The 22,166-nt window shown below is 44.7% G+C and overlaps 7 protein-coding genes across 7 annotated transcripts; 5 read left to right on the top strand and 2 right to left on the bottom strand.

The window, feature by feature from the left end:
* Positions 1 to 25: 25 nt before the first annotated feature.
* J7337_005037 (uncharacterized protein) lies at positions 26 to 1,195 on the bottom strand (the record flags this gene model as incomplete). The annotated part of the gene is made up of 5 exons (XM_044822721.1): positions 26 to 150; positions 215 to 510; positions 562 to 686; positions 740 to 1,074; positions 1,129 to 1,195. The coding sequence occupies 5 exons, from the start codon at positions 1,193 to 1,195 to the stop codon at positions 26 to 28; spliced, it is 948 nt and encodes a 315-aa protein (XP_044681212.1).
* Positions 1,196 to 2,900: 1,705 nt separating this feature from the next.
* J7337_005036 (uncharacterized protein) lies at positions 2,901 to 4,418 on the top strand (the record flags this gene model as incomplete). The annotated part of the gene is made up of 2 exons (XM_044822720.1): positions 2,901 to 3,721; positions 3,815 to 4,418. The coding sequence occupies 2 exons, from the start codon at positions 2,901 to 2,903 to the stop codon at positions 4,416 to 4,418; spliced, it is 1,425 nt and encodes a 474-aa protein (XP_044681211.1).
* Positions 4,419 to 5,490: 1,072 nt separating this feature from the next.
* On the bottom strand, positions 5,491 to 6,527 carry J7337_005035 (uncharacterized protein; the record flags this gene model as incomplete). Its single annotated transcript, XM_044822719.1, has 3 exons — positions 5,491 to 6,251; positions 6,308 to 6,356; positions 6,408 to 6,527. 3 exons carry the CDS (start codon positions 6,525 to 6,527, stop codon positions 5,491 to 5,493), a joined length of 930 nt encoding a protein of 309 aa, XP_044681210.1.
* Positions 6,528 to 7,215: 688 nt separating this feature from the next.
* Positions 7,216 to 8,390, top strand: J7337_005034 (uncharacterized protein; the record flags this gene model as incomplete). The annotated part of the gene is made up of 3 exons (XM_044822718.1): positions 7,216 to 7,490; positions 7,543 to 7,673; positions 7,768 to 8,390. 3 exons carry the CDS (start codon positions 7,216 to 7,218, stop codon positions 8,388 to 8,390), a joined length of 1,029 nt encoding a protein of 342 aa, XP_044681209.1.
* Positions 8,391 to 10,708: 2,318 nt separating this feature from the next.
* On the top strand, positions 10,709 to 14,488 carry J7337_005033 (uncharacterized protein; the record flags this gene model as incomplete). Its single annotated transcript, XM_044822717.1, has 1 exon — positions 10,709 to 14,488. The coding sequence occupies one exon, from the start codon at positions 10,709 to 10,711 to the stop codon at positions 14,486 to 14,488; it is 3,780 nt and encodes a 1,259-aa protein (XP_044681208.1).
* An 840-nt stretch (positions 14,489 to 15,328) lies between these two features.
* On the top strand, positions 15,329 to 16,264 carry J7337_005032 (uncharacterized protein; the record flags this gene model as incomplete). The annotated part of the gene is made up of 1 exon (XM_044822716.1): positions 15,329 to 16,264. The coding sequence occupies one exon, from the start codon at positions 15,329 to 15,331 to the stop codon at positions 16,262 to 16,264; it is 936 nt and encodes a 311-aa protein (XP_044681207.1).
* Positions 16,265 to 17,387: 1,123 nt separating this feature from the next.
* J7337_005031 (uncharacterized protein) lies at positions 17,388 to 18,359 on the top strand (the record flags this gene model as incomplete). The annotated part of the gene is made up of 1 exon (XM_044822715.1): positions 17,388 to 18,359. One exon carries the CDS (start codon positions 17,388 to 17,390, stop codon positions 18,357 to 18,359), a length of 972 nt encoding a protein of 323 aa, XP_044681206.1.
* Between the last annotated feature and the right edge of the window lie 3,807 nt (positions 18,360 to 22,166).

Below are 22,166 nucleotides of genomic sequence, written 5' to 3'. Positions count from 1 at the left end.
AGCCTTGATGATCCAAGAAATATCATTACAGAGACGATTGAGACTTGCCAACTGAGAATGGAGCAAATACCGACTCGTCCTTTACCATTTCTGGTTTTGTCGTCCAGCGCTCTGGGACGAAGTCATCCGGAGAGGTGAAGTACCGTTCATCTGTTGGCCAGGTCAGTTTGATACGGTGTGTTGAACGGTAATCTGCCCCCATGGTGCTGCATACCTCGATAGAGTGTGTAGGATGGAACAGTCACGATGGTATCTCCAGGGATGAAGATGTCACCTACTCGTAGCCCTTCAGCAGGTGTCATACGCTGCAGCCCAGATGGTACTGGAGGGAAGAGTCGAAGTGTCTCATCAATACAGGCTTGAAGGTATGTCAAGTCGGAGAAGCTCGAGTGGTTAGGTTGTGAGAAGCTGGAAAACAAGTTGTCAATCTCCTCTTGGAGCCGAACGCATGCGTCCTTGTTGGTAGCCAATAGGAAGAATAGGCAAGTAAGTGTCACAGAAGTGGTATCACTGGATACATGATCAGCCGACAGACTCTACATGCAAGGACCGTTGCTTTACCTTCCAGCAACAGCTATAAGTTGCATATCAGCTTGTAGGTTCAACCAATCTTGCTCTTTTGGATGTAGCTGCGACTTATAATCCTCAAGAAGCCACGAGAAGATATTTGGAATGTCCGGTTTGTTCTGTATCGCCACATCAGCCTTTGCACGGGGTGTTAAACATTGTAATGACAGACCTGTTCTTGATGACGAACTTGATTCTCAAGCCATTTCTGGAAGATAGCATCTTCACGACCCAGGAATGGCATCGCCCTGAACAGGGGAAACATCCAGATTAGTTGACTAAAGCTACCGGCCATCGCCATATGCGACTCAACTAGTGCCATAAACGGATGCTTAACGCCGTCAGTCAGCATGTTGAAGCTCTCACCAAAAGCCAGGTCACCCATGATATCGAAGCTGTAAAACTTAAACCACTTTGCAATGTCAATTGGGATGTCTTGGGTTTGTACTAGTCGATCGAGTAGCTGGCTGGTGTATTTGACCACACGGGGCTCATAGTCGCGAGGAGCTTGGGGAACTAGTTAGCCTTCTTGAAGGTGAAAGGTGGCTTGCGGATAATTACCTTTTGAGCTGAACGCCTTGTCCCAGGCTCGTCGCCTGCGGGCATGATCGTTCTTGTCCCGCGACATGTGGAGAGAGATGGCCGGCTGTTCGATGTTGTACCAAGGTCCCTTACTGCAGGGCGAAGTGTTGGAGTGTATTGCATGGAAGACCTTGGCATCGAGGATAGATAGTGCCGAGGGACCTATACAATATCAGATTGGCTTTCCAGGTATTTTCCAAGGACGTTGACACTTGCCGACGCGCACAATATCACCATATCTTCTATGAAGGTCTTGAATCTCTCTATAAAGCTGAAAGCTAGCAACGGAACGTTTGGTGAGATACAAGTTGGAGGCTCTGGCCATGAAAGGACCCGGAAACTTGTACAGACGGTGGAAGAAGCTGATACGGTAAATGAAAATGCTGCAAAAGGCACCCGAGACCATGAAAGACACCATATAGATGGATGCTATGATGGATTCCAGAAGGCTATACGGTGAGCCATCTTCTGTGGCCCCCAGCCTTTTGAAGCTTAGTGCCAGGAGTCCAAATAGCATGAGAAGTCCTTGGAGTATCTTGATGGTGTAAAGATCCCATTCCCCCTTTCTGAATATCAGAAGGTGGGCAAGTACTCCCGATGATGCCCCGGTTCCGATGGCCAGTGAGGTCGGGTACATTGTCGAAACGGTATTTTAGATAGTAGGCAGTGTCGGAATGAACTGGAGCGACACAGACGGGTGGTTTATAAGAGACTTGTTGTTATCCGGAATGATAGGGTTCCGGCCGATAAGAGTAGTAACTAGGAGGTCCAACAGTCCTTTCTGGTGGATTCATCAATGGCTCGAGAACACGCAGAGTAGAGCTGCACCCTGGAAGATAGCAGAAGTGAAGTATAGATGAGAAACCCTAGCACACTGGTCTGACGTCCAAGGTATTACTATTCGTGCTGGTTGATTCGCCCAGCGTAGGAACAATGCGAGAGCTAATACGTGTGATGGTATGGGTTAAACTTGATCTGGCTCCTGTAAGCGAGGAACAAGATGGTGAAACAAAAGCAGTAGGGATGAAATCAAGAATGGCGAAGGACTTCATCTGAAATTGCACGATATCAAGGAACTTCGGCACTTTAGGTTAATATTTCCAAGGTAAGCCACCTTAATCGACTTTGGCCCTGTCGGTAGCTCCAACGTCACTTCATACTTTGCGACCTGCCTATTTCGTCGCAAGATTCCATGTCATAAAACTTGGTTCTTAGGCATTCGGCGATGGACAGCGAATAGACTTCACCAACACAACCCTTGAACAACCTCCAAGAAACTAGGCATGACGAACCCCCATTCGCGTCTGGTGCAATGTACAAATAGCGGCAGTTGACCACGGAAACCCCATTCCGATCGCCATACTGACACTGACATGCATTGCTATGAAGACCCCTGTCTATCTTTCACTGATTGACCTCTTCAAATCTTAATTGCGAATACCCCTGTTTGCCGGCTTATGAAGCCGTGACAAACTTTCCCTATTCGATGTTATGCATAAGATAGTTTGCGAAAGTACTCCCTACTTATCACGGAACAAGAAGATTATGTTTCCTATCGGGTTTCGGACCGGAACGAAAGTCTCGGTACGAGCTTCGCTATGAGGCCTTTCACTTTTTGCGAGAAAATTGTAGAGAGTATGGACTAGATGTAGACTATTTAAACGAAATCGAAATCTACTTTGCTTCTTTCAAGGCCTGCCTATCAACTCATCTCCTTGCATTTTCTTATCATTCTTGTCAGTTGAACAGCCATGCAAACCAATCAAAAGCTCTGCATCGCTATCTTTGGCCCTACCGCCTCTGGTAAGACCAAGCTAGGGGTTGCCATTGCGAAGGCCTTTCCGAGTGAGGTTATCTCCGTCGACAGCCTACAATGCTACAAGGCGGGAAGTATTATCACCGCCAAGCCTACGAATCAAGAGATGGATGGTGTTCCTCATCACCTAATTGACTATCTTGAGGCTGATGAGGAGCCTCATGACTTCGTGGCTATGGCTGCTGACATGATGGAAGAAATCACAAGCCGAGGAAAGCTCCCCATCCTTGTCGGCGGATCGACTTCTCTAGCGATACCATTGCTGCATGAGGCACTCAACCGGCAGTATCGGTTTGTGGCTGCAATCCTGATCCCGCGCCAGTCCACATACTGGCAGTCTATCTATTCTAGAGCCAGTGAGATGCTCGAGAACGGTCTTCTGGCCGAACTTGAGGCGCTGAGGGACCTACAGCAGAGTCTGCTCGATGACAACGCATGCTTTCATAAGGGAGTGTGGAAGGCCATTGGGTATCAGGAGTTCTATCCCTATCTCGAAGCAGATTCGTCATGCAACGCGCGCCAGTTGTCATTCCAAAAGGGCCTCGCACTCATGAACGCAAACACCCTTCAGTACGGCTTCCATCAACTCGAGTGGATACTCCGTTCTGAACCCATTCCTGCATCAAGCCGGTGTAGTATGCATGAGCCTCCCCGTCACTACCAAGGCGTCGTGGATGTCGGATGTCGAGATACCTGCCATTTCAATGCTCAACGAGCTATGCTACAGTCTGCGAACCATCAAAGACTCCACCAACGGTACTTTAAACTCTAGCTCCAAGTTTCGAGTCGTGGGTCTATTGTAGATCTCCCTTTTCTCCTATTTAGCGACGTTGCGCTGACCTATACTAGTGGTGGATCTTCGCCGGGGAATGATCCGGGTCACATAGATGCAGCCAAAAAGCTTGCATTTGCATTACACCAAAATAACTACACACTGGTCTACGGCGGCGGAACAACTGGGATCATGGGTGCCATTGCCAGCACTCTGGTGCAACTCTCAGGTCCAAGTGCCGTCCAGGGCATCATTCCCGTTGCACTCGCCAAGTACGAAGAAAGACTCACCAAGAAACGGGCCGATCCTTCAAAGTTCGGGAGTAGAACAGTGGTCAAAGACATGCATACACGCAAGAGACTCATGATCGAGGCGGTTATTGGTGGTGCTCCAGGGAGTGGCTTTGTAGCTCTTAGTGGGGGATACGGTACCTTGGAGGAACTCCTTGAGACGACGACTTGGTACCAGCTTGGTATTCATCGATGCGGCATCTGTGTGTTTGACGTATGCGGGTTCTACAAGGGTTTGATGGACTGGGTTCGTCAAGCTGCACAGGCCGGGTTCGTTGGCACAGAGGATGCTACTATTCTGCAGGTTGCAACGACGGCTGAGGATGTCATCGGCTGCTTGAGCAGTAATGATCGTCGTTATTCAAGGATGGGTGAGCTGGAGTGGGATTAGTCCCCACCAAATTGGGGTAGATAAGTGCCATAGCATAGCGTTACATAGCATAGCAGCATTACGATATATCATTTTCGCCCGTCACACTGCAAGCATTCCACAGCATTCTATTTCTTGATGTTCTTGAATGAAGTAAACTGGCATATGACGAGTAGACATTATGCGCTCGCTGCATTTTTTCAGGTGACGATGTGATCAAGGATCAACTGCCGCTTGACATAGCCGAAGGTGAATTGTCGGAGCGAGCCAATAGCCCTTCCCGCCACCAACCCGCATTGAACGCCACTCATACACGAAGGGCCTCATAATTGTCCAGTCCATCCCCAGGTGAACCGTGCCAAATCCTGGTACCACCTTGACTGATCTGTTGTAACCGTACTATTCACTGTAAATTATCATCTGTTTTTAAATTTATCGGACGTGGGGTCCGTGATCTATCAAAACGACGATACTTTTGTCGCATCAGGCTTCGTCTACACACGAGGATTGCTCATTGGTCTGATGTGAAGCATGAGTGTTTGCTGCGCTCGTGCCTTAGTGACAAGATCACCTCACCGTCGAACTTTTGTATGCCTTTCTCAATTGATCGTTCTAACTTGATTTGACATATGCCTCCGTATCAGCTTTTACAGACATTTGGAACGTGGCTATATTGCAAGATAACCATACCAGTAATTGATCTATGCCTACCCTGAAAAGGATTGTTAAGGCCATGGTCAAAATGTGAGAAGAAGGCATCTAGTCGACTATGCCCGAGCTTGAGGTGGAGAATAGGTGACCTCATAGTCTCTGCCGTATACACAGAAACACTCTTATCATTGATGCAAGATCGTGGTATGGTAGATCTAATATCCATGGAAAGAGAGCTGAGTTTTTGTCATTTATGTATCGCCTTCCTTTACACCGAAATATTTGTTTTGGTGCTCTAGAAAAGAACTTCTAAGGTTCCAAAGTTCAGTATAGACAGGTAACCAACGCACTTAGAATTTGTCTTTTGCTTTCTGTTCTTCGCTTCAACTAGAGACATAAGGGCAGGCAGATTAATGAGCATCTCTCTATTGAGTGAAAACATTCACAGTTTACTCTTATCCTGACCGGTAACCTTGATCAAAGCCAATCCATTACTCAAAACGACCTTACCACCGGCGACTTGCGTAACAAATCTCACCTCGGACCAGCCATCCTGGTTGGTCCCCATAACCCACGCATGAGTAACCAGCTTATCACCCGGTCTCACAGGACTGGCAAACCTCGCTTGATACTCCTTGATGTTGGCAGGGTCGCCGCCACCCAGCTCTTTCAAGAGCGAATGAGCTGTAGAATTCCACGAATACAGCCCATGTATGATTGTTCCTCCAAAGCCCATTTTCTTCCCAGGCTCAGGATCAGCATGCAGCGGGTTGTAGTCGCCATTCAGTCTGTACAACATCGCCGTCTCGGCCGTGGTTTGCACCTCGATTGTAGCATCAGGCGCCTTGTCCTTCGGCGGAGGGTAGTTCTCCGTCGCCGGGCCCTTGGGGCCTCCCCAGTTGCCTTGGCCGATGAAGAAGCCGCTGCTCGTAACGCGGGCGTGCACCTCACCAGAATCTACATCAACAAGGTCCATCTGCGTCTCCAGGACAGTGCCTGGGCGACCCTTATCGTAGACACCGACGACTTTCTGGCGGGTTTCGAAATTGCGGCCTGCAGAGCTGGTTGGGAGGGGCTTGAGGAATTGGATCTTCCGCTGGCCGTCGACAACACGTGTGTAGTCGAGTTTAGGGACACCGGGGATCTGAACCGCTTTGCTTTCCTTGTAGTAATCGACTACTTCCTGGGAATCCTTCTTGAAGGCTGGGGTTGGTTAATGACTGCGGGGAAAGGCTGGAGTAGCGAGAAGCGAGACTTACGAAGGATGACGGGGTAGGTAGGGAAAACGGCGAATTTCGGATGAAACTCCTGTATTTTGTCAGTACAAGTTCAGTGTTTCCAGGCATGATGGCGACACACGTAGAGGAAGTGCAGCTCATCGACTGTAGCGCCGATGGTGTTGGCGAAAAGGAGGACATCGCGCTGTAGCCACGTTACCTTGACGGGCGGATACTCAAAACCAACACCAGGACCTGACATGATGATTAATTGAGAATGTGTGTGTGAGTATGGGACAAGATAATGGAGGAGAAAGTAAAGAGGAGATGGGCTATCTATATACCCCAGACTTAACTGGAAGCCAAGTCAAATCAGCCGAGGTTTGCGGGGTGTGGGGAAGGGAGATTAGTCTGGTTACCCCGGACTTGATTGGTGGGGGAGCAAAATAAACCGAGGCTTGCAGGGTAGAGAGGGGACAGATATTCTAATCAACAAGCTAGTACTCTATATAAGAAAGATTATATAGAGTTTATAATAACTTTTTAATAATACTGTGGTTGATATATTTATTTACTTATACTTGTATTAAATCTAACTTAATTTACCACAGTTTTATTCAACTACTAAGTCTCACTGACTGGATTGTCTGTGACCCAATATTTAGATGGTCTAATACTTGTATTCGTAGTTCCTCTCTTTATAATAGAAACATCATTCTAATGTTGTCCCAACTACTATAAATTGAGCGGATAAACTGAAGACGCACGACCATTGATAAGCAGATCAAAATAACGTTGCGACTCGACGGCTGACATACGTTGTGACATGACAATTAGTCAGGCATATCTTATCACATCACGTAATTCTCACCTTGGACCTGTATTTATAGGCAGCAGTCGACCCCTCATTGTCAACATCAACAGAATAGCATCGATTTCTTATACAAATGATGAGTACGACAAAAGCGCTCGTTAATATCCGCCCAGGCCACGCTGAGGTACAGGATATCCCTGTGCCAGAGCTCGAGCCTGGCTACATTAGAGTCAGACCCACTGCGTGGGCTATGAACCCAGACGATGCTTACCACCTTGGCCTAGAAGGTGAGGAGAGCTGCTCTGGTACTATCGTTGGAACGGACTATGCAGGTGTTGTTGTAGAGGTTGGACCTGGAGTGGAGAGGGACTTCAAAGTTGGGGATCGCATTGCTGGCGGTGTCGTCGGGCAGTATGTAAAGCCTTTGAGATATTGGCATATGGCCAGTTTTGACATGCTTTAGAAACATTCTGCGGAAGCATGATGGTGCTTTTGCGCACATGATTCATGTCCAGGGAGATATTCAGATGAAGATCCCTGATAATATGAGTGACGAAGATGCTGCAACTCAGGGTGTTGCGCTCATCCACGATGGTATGCTGGGTCCCTTTGCAAGCCGTTGGTTTCTGCTAATGAGAATTCTGATAGGGTGTTGGCTTATACCAGCATCTGCATCTTCCGCTTCCAGATGCACCAGCAAAGGAGCCCTTCCATATCTTCATCTATGGTGGCAGTACAGCCATGGGGATCACAGCAATCCAGCTCGCAAAGCTCGGTGGTGCTACAGTCATTACTACTTCGTCACCAAATAACGCAGATTACGTAAAGTCCCTGGGTGCCGATCACGTCCTAGACTACAAGTCTCAAACTCTGGTCGACGACATCCTCAAATTATCAGGCGGTCCCATTCTCCACGTCTTCGACACCCATCCCAACTTGACCAGCATCACAACCTCTGCCGCAATCCTCCAAAAATCCCCCTCCGCGATCTACATCGCCCTCAACCCCGGCCTGGAGCGCGAAGTCAAACGCCTCAACCCCGACGTCACAGCCGAATCTATCCTCGCATACTCAGCCACCGGCAATCCGTGGATGTACGAGAACAAGTTTTATGAGGCCGTGCCAGCGGACTTTGCATTCCAGAAGAAGTTTGTTACAGTGGCCGAGAAGCTCATCCAAGGGGGACTAGTCAAGCCGCCTCGTGTTTTTCTGAACAGAGGGGGCAGTGGCTTGGAGGGCGTTTTGAGGGGACTCGCTGACGTGAGGGACGGGAAGGTCAGTGGCGGAAAGCTTGTTTATTCGCGGGAATGAGGACTACCAATATTTGCATTTTGGGCGTTGGTCTATGATGATGACAGTAGTTAGTAGCATTTACGTAAATTGAGTCAATGTTTTTAATCCTACGCCTTGCTAGTATGTAGTGTATGTACTAAAAAGCCAATCCAACCGTCGAGCTCGCTGCGCTGTTTGTATAATGAAAATAATTCAACGGAGCTGGTGCTGTCGCAACCGTTGTTGCAACCGTCGTCTCAACCGTCCTAATGATCCCACTTTGGCTTCCGCGCCCTGGAAGCTCTATCTCAAAGGAGCTGTCGCGGTCGCCAGCTTCGACGAGTGTGGTGATGTTTCCATGTAATGCTCCGAAGACACCCGAATAGGTGGAAGATGGCTTTGTTAAAGGATTTGTTGCCATAACCATTGCAGGGTTCGCGCTTGAGGGGTGAGAGTAGGTTTCTTTTTCTGTTGTGCCTGATGAACGGATGATCTTTGAGATGAGTTCGGCCATTTTCATCTCGATTTGGAGTTTGAGAAGGTAGCAGACTGGGTGGAACGAGAGGTAGCTGGGTATCGTTAGTAAAGGCCAACAAGCTGTGGGTTACAAGAACACATACACCAAGGTACTTGGCAGAGACATGAGGCCAACTAGGACAACCTGGAGTATGTTAAAGGATGAGATATAAATCCAGGTTAGTTTACTTACATCTAATGAAAGGGAGATGAAAATGAGAAAGAGATTCATCCGATACAGGGGAATATACTTTGTTAACCCATTCTCGATAAGTCTCGACCGAACGAGGTAGATAAAATATGCATTCAACGCTCCATCGACCAGTGCAAAGATGACTTTCTCACATCTATCCCAGATATTATTCAACCATATCCATCTGTCGCTGATCTGCAGGCGTGCTGGCATCCAAATGACAAAGACGCTGATATTGACTGCCAGGATAATCGCAAACACAATCCATTTAAGACGCGCGGCTTGGCCGCGGACTAGCATCAGGAGACCGAGCCGGTTGAGAATGATCTGAAGAAGAAACTGGACTTGAAGAGCCCAAAACAGAGCTGGTTTCCATAAGGTCTTTGTACATACGTAGGGGGCTTGACGAACCAACGGAGAAGTAAAAGCCAAAGCTAAGTATGTCGAAGTCAGCTAATGCACGTACTGCCGCCTTACTCATAGGTGAAGCTCACCTTGGGACGATGTACTGCCGCTGAAATCCCCAAGCTAAACAGCCAAGGACCATACTGCTGAGCCAAACCGCCCAGATCATCGCAACATAAGATGTCACCCGCCGACATCTCTTCCATACCTTCCAACTCTGCTTCGATGCTTTGGCAACTGAAAAGACAGCAACTCCAAGAGAAAAGCCCCAAAGAATGCTGGCGGTATTCATGTCTACTTCTCCAGGAACTTCGTGGACATAGCTGTCCGGTACTAAAAACCCATAGTGGCCCATAATAAAGATCAATGAATAAAAAATATAGAGAAATGGGCCAAGCGAGGGGAGTATCCATGATGAAGGGCACGAGGTTGTTAAATACTGCACGTGTTGTTTGCAGTTGAGATTTGTGGCTGGGAGTTTAATTCGGCACAGAGGACGTTAGTTAAATACCTATTGCGAGTTGCATTCTCCATTTCCTTGACCATGGCCTTGGAACGAACACATGGCTCGCGTACTGACTAGACCCAAATCCGGGGTAGAATTTCAAAAAGTCCAGGTCTAAGCAAACCATGAGCGCCACATGACAGCGAGATAACCGCTGGAATAACTAAAACAACTGTGCCGTTTCATGTGGTTAGACTCGATTGGAACAAGGCAATTGACAGATCAGAGACAGAAACGGATCGTGGCGCTGAGACTAAGAACCCAGTGGGCGTGGCTTCAGGGTCCCCCCAGATCTGCAGGAGGATTGTGATCGGCGGCCGAACTTTGCTGGCCTATCAGATTGAGTGCTACATGAAGGAAGGATTTATCAGTATGTACTTAGTTGATGATTTTTAACTTGCCGTGCTCGGATTGGAGTATTACTTAGCCTGGGATCAAGGTTGATCTTTTGTTAAGAGTTTGGTGATGGGATTGCCTGGATGCCGGACGAAATCCAGTTGAGGGATAAGCCGCAGACTAAACACCGTGCAAGATTCGATATTGCTTATTTCCAATCAATCGTGTAGCCGTTTCATGTAGAATGTTAACTAATATTGTAACTCAAGAACGAAACCGTGAGATTATGGATATAGCGCTAAATTATTATAACCAGGATCCATCAGCCCCACTTGCAAGGCAGAGAGATTCTCAACATCGTCAGCCAGACTGACTTGATGTCACTCACCGTAATCATCAAAAATGGCCTCACCAGAAGAAATCGCAGGGAAATGGCTTCTCAACCTCTGCAGTCGAAAACCTTCCGCAGAAAGAGATGAAATTCTCACTGATCTCGAAAACATAAAATTCGACGAGTTCTACACTCTGTATAGTCAATCGTCTGTTTTTAAAACGTACTGGGTCGAAGCCGTGCGTAAATGCCTTGCCAAAGAGCTGAGGGTGGAATATCCACTGGCGCGTGCGCTTCTGGAGAAGGATGACTCTGGGGACTTGTTCGTTGGGGAGAGGGATTTGTTGCAGGTTGCGATCAAGAGGGCAAAGATTGAGCCGGGATATCTGGGCGAGGACCCGAAAAAGTCGAATCCTGAGCTATTGGAGATGGTCAAGTTGCTCATGGATCACGGGGCAGCGGTGAATTGCTTCGATGATGAGGGGTACTCACCGCTTGTCTATACCTGTATACTGGGGTATGAAGAGCTCTTCCGCTATTTGGTCGAGGCTGGAGCGGACATTTCGACAGTCCAACAACGCAGGTCTCCAGAGCATCTTGCCAAGATCCGAAAGGCCGCTAAGGATAGAGATACCGTGGAAGATGTGCCCAAGGAGCACGTCAATCTTCTTCAAGTCACCCTTGACGCTCTGATCTCACCTCAGGAGATAGTCGACATGACGTGGGTTAGCTGGCCGCCTGGCGTGAACTTTGACGTGCCGTTATGGGATCTTCATATCGAAGCTACCTGGGGCGCTATCATGATGTATCTCTTGGAGGAGGGGCTTTCGTGTCCCAAAGACGACGCGGGGCTTGTGATGATGCTTCATATTGCCTGTCGCAAAGGAGCGCTGGTTGTTGTAAAGAAGCTGCTGGCTTATAGTGCTGCTGCTGATGTGGCTGGACCCAGGATGGTTGATGGAGGGCAAGGCGAGGGATCGACTTTCGGAACGGCGATGCATGCTGCAGCCGCAGGCCGTAACATCGATATCGCTTTGGCTCTCATCAAACACGGTGAAAGTGCCAGCTGCCGTCGACGCTGTATTTTCAACCGCGGAGGTTCCAACGGGGATATGACACCTATCGAAGTCGCGATAGCAGGAGACCCTTATGGAAATGATGATGATGACCTCCTCGAGTTTCTTGAAGCCTTCATGGAACGCGCGAGCGATCTCGAAAGTTCTGACTACCAGGCCGTGCTGGGATACTGCGCCCAGAATAATAAGCTTAAAGCAGCAAAACGGCTGCTTGACACAGGGACACGACTCGAAGAAGTGCCAACCTCGGTGTCGAGTGTTGATATGGCAAAGTTGCTAGTTTCTCATGACATCAAACTTGACCCAGTGGCCTTGCAGGAGAGAGCACTGAAGAGAGGACGGTTGAGTCTCTTGCGCTGGTGCGTTGGTGAGTATGGTGCCAAGTTACCTGATGATCCGAATTCCTGGGGGGAGATGGCGACGTGGCTTCTCTCATCTGGTAACATGTACCTTGACCAAACCAAATACCTCATCACCGCGTATCCGGGTCCGCATATCGACATGGTTCTTACCTCAAGACGAAGTCTCCACCGTAAGAATCTTCAGGCAAAAAAGACCAGTTGGCTTCATACCGCTATCATCAAGCATAACCTGCCGGTTATCAAGATGCTGTTGGAGGCGGGGGCTGATGTTACGTTACCTGGGTTATATGCTGATGCACGCACTGTGATAAGGAAAGGTGGCCGAGGGTCATTTCGATGTATTGATGAGTGGCTGGAGATTGTCGGAATGGTGGAGAGGAAGATATCTGGTCATCAGGGGTGGGCCTTGCCGTCGTATACTGAGGTGAGGAACCGCATTGCGCAGACGGTGGCGGTTGAGAGACAAGCTTGGGATCAGAAAATTGAGAGTATGGTCAAAAGCAGACAGGAGGTCCCTTACGCAACTCTGGAGAAGGTAGATAACCCAGTGCCATCTTCTCCTTTGGGAATTGCGTCCTCGACAGATTTGTATCAGCCTCTCGGTGGAAGCAGTTCCTTTCGGCTTCTTGAACTGCTTCCATCAAGCAAACGGACAGGCCCTCTTGCCGGACGCTTAGTAGACAGCGACATCACTTTCCAACCCGACTACGAAGCTCTTTCCTACGTCTGGGGAGACATAACACCCGTCAATTATATCACCCTAGACGATCAGGATGTCTTGATCACACCGAACCTCCACTCAGCGCTCATTCATCTTCGCTCTCCTGACACCATCCGGACACTCTGGGTCGACGCCCTATGCATCAACCAATCCGTTCACGGCGAACGAAACCAACAAGTCCGAATCATGGGCGACATCTACAAATCAGCCCGTCAAGTCGTAGTATGGCTCGGCGACGCAGCTGATGACTCTCACGTCGTATTCCAACATCTTAACGACGACAATATCCCCGACTCGTTCCACGAAGATTCGCCTCCACCAGAAGATAAACGCCGTGCTTGGTGCGCCCTTGTCAAAAGACCTTGGTTCTTCCGCACATGGGTGATTCAAGAGATAGCCCTTGCGAAAGGAGCGGTCATGATGTGTGGAGAAGAAGCGACACCGTGGAGGAACATGGAGGCTGGTTGGAAGCCTGACTTTTCGGGTGGTGCTAAGGGGCTATCAACTTCGCGTAGCGGTGGGGGTGATCATCCGCTCAAGGGGTTTGATCCAGATAGTCATGTTTGGAGTCTGAGGATGCTTGGGGTTGGGAGTGATCCGATGAGCGTTCTGAGGTACAGCCGGGTTTGTCAAACTACGGAGATTCGAGATAGAATCTACGGTATCTTGGGTTTGTTCGAACCGGGGTTCATACCAGTTGACTACGACCTTCCCGTGGAAGATATCTTCAGACAGTTCACAGAAGCTGTCATCAAACTCACCAAAGATCTTCGTATCCTTGAAATTGTCGGTGCAAAGCGCAGTTATCCAAACCTTCCGTCTTGGGTCCCAGACTTCACGGATACTTCAACCAAGAGTCTTCCTGAGCGGAATTGGTACGCACCATACCGAAAAGATGCGGAGGAGAATTACGATGTTCGGTGTGCAGACGGAACGCAGCTTAGCTTTTCCAGGGAACTTCTTGGGACTGAGTATCTCCCAGGCTTGAAGTTCTCGGAACATGGCACTCTGACAATCAGGGGAAAGATGGTTGATACGATTCGGGAGGTTGGGCCGGAGCTTGAAGCTGGTGTTGGTCATGCACCGGGAACTACAGGCTTCGGAATGGTAATGAAGGAGTGGGAGACTCTTGCTATCAAACTAGTTCCGGAGTGGAAGGATTCGAAGTCTTCATTGAGCAAGGCCTTTGCAAGGACACTGATAGCAACTCATGGCTCTGAGCTCTTTGGCACCGGCGTGGGCTTCACGCAATGGTATCGACACTGCGGTGCGGGTATTCTTGAACCAGCAGATCCATCAATGTTTCTTCGAGACCACGAATTCTATCTCTGGTGGTTAAGCGTCGGCAAGGACTCGGAAGAAAATGACCCCGAAACGAGTTCTGAAGAACAGTCCGATGAAGAGCCCGAGATTATTGGGTATAATCTCAGAGAGTTCTCCAAAAAGTTCACTTTTGCGAGTTATGGTCGATGTCTCTTCACTAGTCAGAAGGGATCGTTGGGACTAGCAAGTCCGAGAGCTAAAGCGGGAGATAGGGTCGTTTACTTCCCTGGGTCGACTGAGCCGTTGCTATTGAGGAAGAGGGAGGAAGAAGGGTGGGTGTTGGTGGGTGAATGTTATTTGTATGGGCTTGACTTGGACATGTTGTTTCATGACGCGGAGCATCTGGTTGAGGATTTTGAGGTATACTGAGTACTGAGATGTCAGCTCAAGCTTAGAGAAGCTTGTTTAGAGTAGCGCACACCCAAATCTAAACCTGGGGCCTTGCCGTGTTCTCGAACGCGTCGCGATTCGTTGCTCATGTTTCATGTTCTGAATTGAACAACCAAGATGTCTTTCATATCGTCGTCTGTTGTTCAAAGCCAATCATAATACTAAGGACTCCCTTGTATAATTCTCCATTAAACCGGGCCTTGTGTTCACCAACAGCTGGTTCCTCTGTCACTCGCCCTCAATGACCCACAAGTCCTTTAGCAAACAACATTGTTTGAATCTCTATCACGAGACCGGACTGCCACTGGTAAATGGTTTGAGTTATGCCAGTGCCAGAAGATTTCAAGTTTACTGCCTAAAGCACAAGCCTTGTTGTCCCATCTCTCTGCTTTCGACATCCCGAGAACTTTCTTTCCTCGCCATCTTCGTCTCAGCAATTTCGGACACTAGAAGGTCCCAACACTGACAACTTTCTCTCATCAACCATTCTATACACCTGCAACTCTGCGTCTACTACCATAACCTCGGTTCTTTCCAGCCTCTTAACTACTGGTCATCGTCTCTACCCTCGTCCTTGGCCATCTGTCAACCGCGAATTTTAAAACATCGTGACAGTGGGTCAAGATCTTGATATCAATAGTAAGCAGGAAGCTTCGATTGTCTTCTGCTACAGTCTCAAGCTAACCTCAGTGCCCTCAGTTGACAAACCATACCCAAGTCCCTCCATTATCCCGCGTCTTCTTTCGACACACCTCATAATCAGAGAACCGTGAGAGGCAAGCAAAAGACTTTCGCTCTCAGCATATACCAACGCCCAAGATGACAGGCCCTGGGTTACTGGATCTTCCCGTGGAGATTCTAATGAAGATTATCCAGTTGGCGATTCCTCCAATGGTCCTCCCAGAGGACCTCCACGTGGTCGGATGGATGACGAACCCCAACGAGCGTGCCGCGACTATCGCTATCATGGGGGTATGCCATAAATTCCGAAACCTCCTTCTCAAGACTCGACCTCTTACTGGCTATGCCGCCACTGGTCAAAAGTTTACCTTCGACGTTGAACGCGACACTCTTTTGGTCCATGGCATGAACATTCCGGACTTCCTTAAGACCCCCCAGCTTCCCAACCTTTATGGCGTCCGTCGGCTCGTGTCCCTTCTCCCTTATACAATTGGGTGGGGTTCATACGATTATCTGCAGAGAACAATTCGAGGTTTGCGGCGCCCATGGGCTATTGATGTAATGTCCCATGATCCACTTGATACCGCCTATGAGGAGAGCCTATCATTCGAAACAAGCTTTACCGTCGCCCAAGAGCTAGGGTCTCTTTGGGAAATTGGCCTTGTCATTGAGACTGCTCCAGGGTGGTATATCAACTCTTTTCAGCAGTTTGGCCCCCAGCCAGAACATCGACCAACTGGCCAGGCATCCGGAAGTCTCGGCCAGCCTGTTCACCATGCAGGACTCCGTTGGACTAATCCTCGGTTTGAATACTACCAAGATCGTTACGAGATCCCGATGGTTGGCCTACACGGATACAGCAAAACTCGCCGTGACCGACGCAACCCGCGCCAGCAGGAGTATTCTCAAGGCGGTCAGTGGGCCGGTTTTCGTGTCTACCTCGAGACCCAGGAAGTTGAATTCCGACCACTCACTTGGGATGAAGTCGAACATCTTTTTCACCATCAGAAGCAGCCAGGGAATGGTTCAAAGTTCCTGCAAGCCCCGGACCCCGAGTTTCTGTCTCGGATCTAGATTATTCGGGATCAGACCAAGGAACTTCCTGGCGGAGCGTACGGATGGATCAAGGTCAAAGAGTACGACGCTGCGACTGATGAGCTTTGGGTCAAACAGGTAGCAAACACCTGGAAGATGGTTCGCGCGAGCCTTCATCGCCCTGGGGATGTGGACCTAAACTATACTATCGGTCCCCATTGGCCGACCGAGATCTTTGGGTGTAGCTGCGAGTCTTACGATGTGTCGAGTTTCGTGGCAAGATGAAACGACAAGCAGGCGCAATGTGGTACAGGCTTGGGAGAGCCGAGAGACTATGAACAGGAAGAAAGATTGAGCAAAGAAAAGATAGGTATTTAGATCAGTCCACAGTATTGACAGTAATGCCTAACCTTGTCTCATTTCTCGTGAAGATATTTCTTAAGAATTGTGGTGTTTGCGTATGCAAACCTACAAGCTAACTACCCTGTGTTGTGTTGCTAATATTTTTCGTCGGGAATGACCTTTGGTTGCTTATTACCAGGCGCAAATGCTTACATAACCGCGTTTGTCCCAAATTCGTCTCTAGTCGGTCAATCTGACAGAGCGAATCCAACCTCGACCTTAAAAACCCATACAGCACGGATAGCCAAATCCCCTGCCTCTAATATTCTGACTTTGTCTCGTGGTTTACGGCTATTGTATAATGATCGAACACCGAATACTGGATACTTGGGACCAAATAGCACCAAGGGCATATATACGCCTTTGGTACTGTTTTCCTTACCGACAGGCCACGGATATCGATTGCCTGAAGCAACATCTTAAGGCAGCCTTATCAGAAATATCGAAAATCTTTCCGGATTTGAAGGGCAGAATAGTACTCCTAGCGGATCCGCCTGGACATCTAGCCATTAGCACGAATGAGCAAAATGATATCCCTTTCAAATTCTTCGACCAGAGGGCTTCGTTCAGCTGGACGTACAGTCAGCTCAAGAGTCAAGGCTTTCCTGCAAATGCATTCGTAGATGTCGCTTTTGATCTTCCCTACCGACTTCAGGATGGGGGAGAGGGAATTCCGGCCTTTCAAGTACAGGTCCGCCTGATAGATGGGGGGTTGCTTCTTGGGATCTATGGCCATCATTCTATTTTCGACGCTAGCCGTATGGACATGGTCATCAAGTGCTTTGCTCAATTTACCAAGGACACAATCAAGACGTTGGATACTACAAATCCGGCCCGTTTGAGTGGCGAGTCGATTACATCTGCCCACGTGCCGCCAGTTCAGGACTTGAAAAAGCTACTTTCTCGTTGTCCTGAGTATCGAATTCTTTCATCTCCTCTCGGCCCAACACAGTTTCGAGCTCCGAGGATAGAAAAACTGCCGAAGAACACGGGCTGTATTTTTGTGATTCAGGATGAGACTGTTCGTTATATCAAAGACAAACTCGCATATACAAGACGCAACGACTCGAAACAACAGCCTTCAACGTTTACATGTCTCGCTGCTCTTACATGGGCACATGCAACCAATGCCCGTGTAGCTAGCAAGTCATCCGGGATGATTCTGGCTGAAGACGCACGACTTATGATCTCTGTCGATTGGCGTCGACGTATGCCCAGCGATGCCATGAGCACTAGTTCTGGTAACGCCATTGCTCTTCCCATTGCCTCGATCAACAAGTCAACTATCTCAGCAGCATGTAACGAGGATCAGGAGACTAGCTGTTCAGCTCTAGTAGCCATAGCTCGTGCCATCGATGAAGCTATTCACACCGTCAACGACGACTTCGTGGCTGCTCGTACCGCTCTGTTTCGCAGTGTTCCTGACCCGCGGTTCATAGGGCTTGACTTCGATCTAAGTGATCCACTAGACTTTTACCTCAATACTTGGAGACACTTTGGAGCTCAGACTCGCTGGGGCCTGCTGGGACTTGACAAACAGGACTCTGCAAGCGCTGTGGCTCCAGATGCTGCGCGCAGAGCACAAGCTGTCTTCGGCAGAGGCTCTGCACTAATATTGCCTGAAACAGACGCCACCAAGTTTGAGGTGTTGATAACGCTGGATGTTGAATCAATGGCGCACTTGTGTAATAGCCGCAGCTGGCAACACTGGACTGAGACACCGGGGTTTTAGATAATGGCTGACTATTTATACTTTCTCAATACAATTACGCCTCTTCGTATATAGTGTCTGAGTATGTAACCCATTCAAGCAGCCCGTTTAACCGTCTTAGTGGCTATCTACTCTACAGACAGATATCTTGCTAAACTACTTTAGGCCACTACATAGTCTCAACCGGCATTTACGCTTAGAATAAAAGCCTATTCCGTAGTGTCCCTGTATTCATCTCCTTCTTATGTCGAGACACGCTTTGGTATCTAGTCGAGTCTCCGTCCCAACACGCATCAGCTCGGGCCCTGGCTTTCCATCCCCAAGTCTGAAATCACACTTTGTCAACAGCTCTATGAGTATCATTTTGATCTCGCATATGGCAAAGAATCTTCCAGGACATGCATGCTTTCCATGGTTGAAGACCAGATAGTCAAGACCTGTAGTGGCTGCCTGGTGATGCGACTCCTGTCCTTTGATAGATCGGAGATTCGAGTATCGGAATCCGTCAAAGATGAGAGGGGACGGGTTTGTGAAGTCAGAGCTAAATGTTGGTGAGAATGTCGGCGTGTCCTCTGATATACTGTTAGATAGTTAGTAGAGTTGCCAATAACAAGAGGAAGGGCAAGGAAGTACTGTATTGCGTGGGCGGGGAATGCTATAGAAGTCCCTCGCTGTAGCTTGATACCATTTGATAGTGTCATTGACTTCATGACACGCCTGCTTGGAGTGACTCAAACATTCAGTTAGTATCCGTGAATTAACTCAGATGTGGGTTTTAAGCTTACCAAAAGACGAGGGGCACCAGCGCTGAACTTCTCTGATGAAGCTATCTAGTCTCTGGAGCCTTGACAAAGCATCCTTGTTAATGGAAATGGCTCCTCTACCGACATCGGGTCCAAAGACGTCTTGAATCTCGGCTCTCAACGGCTCAACGTATTCTGGCCGTTTCGCAAGCTCCCATACAACCTTGGTAAGGGCCATGGCTGTTAAGGAGACAGTGTCTGCGTTAAGGTTCGGGTTTTAGAAGAGGCTTTAGCCCCCAGGCTATAAAGGTAAAGGATACTAATAAATATATATAGGTAATATACTTATTACCTTTATAATTACTTAAAGTCTTACTTTTAGCTAAAAAGCTAAATAATTTAATAATTAACTTTAAAAATATATAAATAGATAATTATTACTTATTTATAAAAATAATTAAATTAAAATATATAGAATATATATAAAATAAGCTATTTTAAGTATTTATTAGCTATATTTTTTCTTAATTTATATTCCTTATACTGCTTTATATTACCTTATAACTTAATTTAATCTATTACTAACTTATTAAGCTAGCTTTAGCCTGCTAATATTTATAGTTTTTCCTTAAATACTAAAACTTTTATTTTATAATTTACCTTTTTACCTCTCTTTTCCCCCTTATTTCTTTTCTTTTATTTTATAATAGCCTTTAATTTTTATAATATAATATTTATATTATTAATTTAATTACTTTAATTATATATTTTACTTTTATAAATTATACCTAGTATTAGCTATTATTACTACTTAATTTAATAGCTATAATAAAAGTTTATTACTTTATTAATAGGTCTTAATCTTACTTTAAGTAATTAGCTAGGCTTTTTAAGGCCTTTAACTTAATTATAATAATTAAGATAATAGATATATTTTATATATCTAAAAGCCTTATAGTATAATTAAAAATTATAAAATTAATTTATTATATTAATATTAATTTATTAATATATAGTAAGTCTTTATTTATAATATTTAAATATTAAAAAAAGGTATATAAATTAAAGATATTATTAATATTAAGATTATTAATATTAATTAAATTACTATTTATATAATTATTAATTACTATAATAAGATAGTTATAGTTATTAACAGTAATTATATAGTAATATATTTTATAATAGCTTATTTAGTTTTTAGCCTATTTTAAAATAGTCTATTTAAGTTAAAGCTTTAGTATTAATTACTTTAACTAAGTAATAATAAAGAAGGCATTTAGCTTATTAAAGCTAAGGAAAATATCTTTTTATACTTATAGATTAAGGCTATTTATTTAATTAGATTATAAGGTTAAAGGCTATAATACTATATAACCTTAAGACTTACTTTTAAAGTTATTATATTTTTTAGTATTATATTATAACAGTTAGGTCTAACTATATTAAACTAAGCTATACTTAGGTTTATTATTAGCAGATTATATAAGGTGTAATACTAAGCTTATTAAAGTATTATATCTCTTAATAGTAGATTTAATATATATTAGGCTTAATTAATATAAAGAAGTTTTATTAATAGCTAGTAAGCTAGAATCTATAGAAATACTAAATAAGTATCTTTATATACTAGCTATTATAATATATTAATATATTAAGGTTTAAGGATTAAGATATTTAAATATTAGTCCTAGACTATAATAATAAATCCTTAGTCTTAATATAATTAGTATATCTATTATAGACTAAAATAGAAGTTATTAGTCCTTAATAATTAATAAGAAAATTATAAATAATATATAATATAATTACTAAGGTTATAATATAATCTCTTCCTTCTTCTAGGTCTTATCTTTAAAGCTATACTTATCTATTTATCTATTAGTTTGCTTTAATATATACTAACTTAGACTTATATTATTTTCCTATATATCTTACTAATTATTATATTAGGTTATATTTCTAAAGCTAGATATACTAAAACCTCTAAATCTAGTTCTTTTACTTAGTATATCTATATATTTAGCGATTATATTATATTATATTCTTATTATTTCTGCTATAGTCTTATTTATAAAGCTAATAAAAATTAAGCTAATTAGTATAGAAATTATATTAAGGCTAAGGTAATCTATAATAGTTTTAGTATTATAACTTTTTATAAGTTTTTTTATATAGTAAAGCGTTTTTTAGTTAACCTTATACTAATTTTATAGTTTTTAAGAATATAAAAAAGTATAAAAAGTTAGAAAAAGATAAGGCTAAGGCTAAGCAGGTTCTTAAGAAAGCTATAGCTTATTTTACTTATATATAAAAAATAAAGCATTATCTTAAGGAATAGGGTAATAAATTATTTATTTATAATATATAATTACTAGAAAAATAGGGTAGTTTTTCTATTAATAAGGCTAAATCTTTAGTTATTTCTAAGGCTTAGTCTTATAAGGCAGTTAATATTATTAACTAGAATTCTATTTTTAGTAATATTCCTTATTTTAGGTCTAGTAAAACTTCTTTAGGAATTATTAAGTATTAATAAGGTATTTTAGTAGTTCCTATATATTTTTATTTTCTAGGTAATTTTTCTATTTTATTAAGTATTTTCTTTAACTATTAATTTTATATATACTTCTAATTACTTCTACTTTATAGACTTTTAGTTTTAAGATTTTTTATAGTTTATTACCTATTTTAATTTATATTATATCTGCTGCTAATTTAAGTAATAAAATATAAAAGATCAGATAGAGCCTAACTTTTAGTAATAGGTCTAGTTTATAGTTATTCTTTAAGATTTTTTATAGTACTTTATAAAGTTTAATAAATTTATAGTTCAATTTATAACTTAGTTAATCTATCTTAATGTTTTTTATAGCTAAGTAGATTATATCTCCCTTTAAGAAAGTTAGTCCCTTTAACTATTTTAGGTTATAGTAATTTTTTATATATTTCTTAATAAATTCAAGTTCTGTTTTTATTTCTTTATATAGGTTTTTAAGGTTATTACTTTTAAATATAGTAGCTAGGTTAATTGATTTTTCTAGTTATACTTTATAGTATATATTTAGTATAAATCTGAAATTAG

Source organism: Fusarium musae, chromosome 4 (genome assembly GCF_019915245.1).
Source record: "Fusarium musae strain F31 chromosome 4, whole genome shotgun sequence".
In the NCBI taxonomy this organism is placed as follows: domain Eukaryota; kingdom Fungi; phylum Ascomycota; class Sordariomycetes; order Hypocreales; family Nectriaceae; genus Fusarium; species Fusarium musae.
The sequence above is the reverse complement of the archived record's forward strand: the minus strand, read 5'-3'. Positions and strand labels throughout refer to the sequence as shown.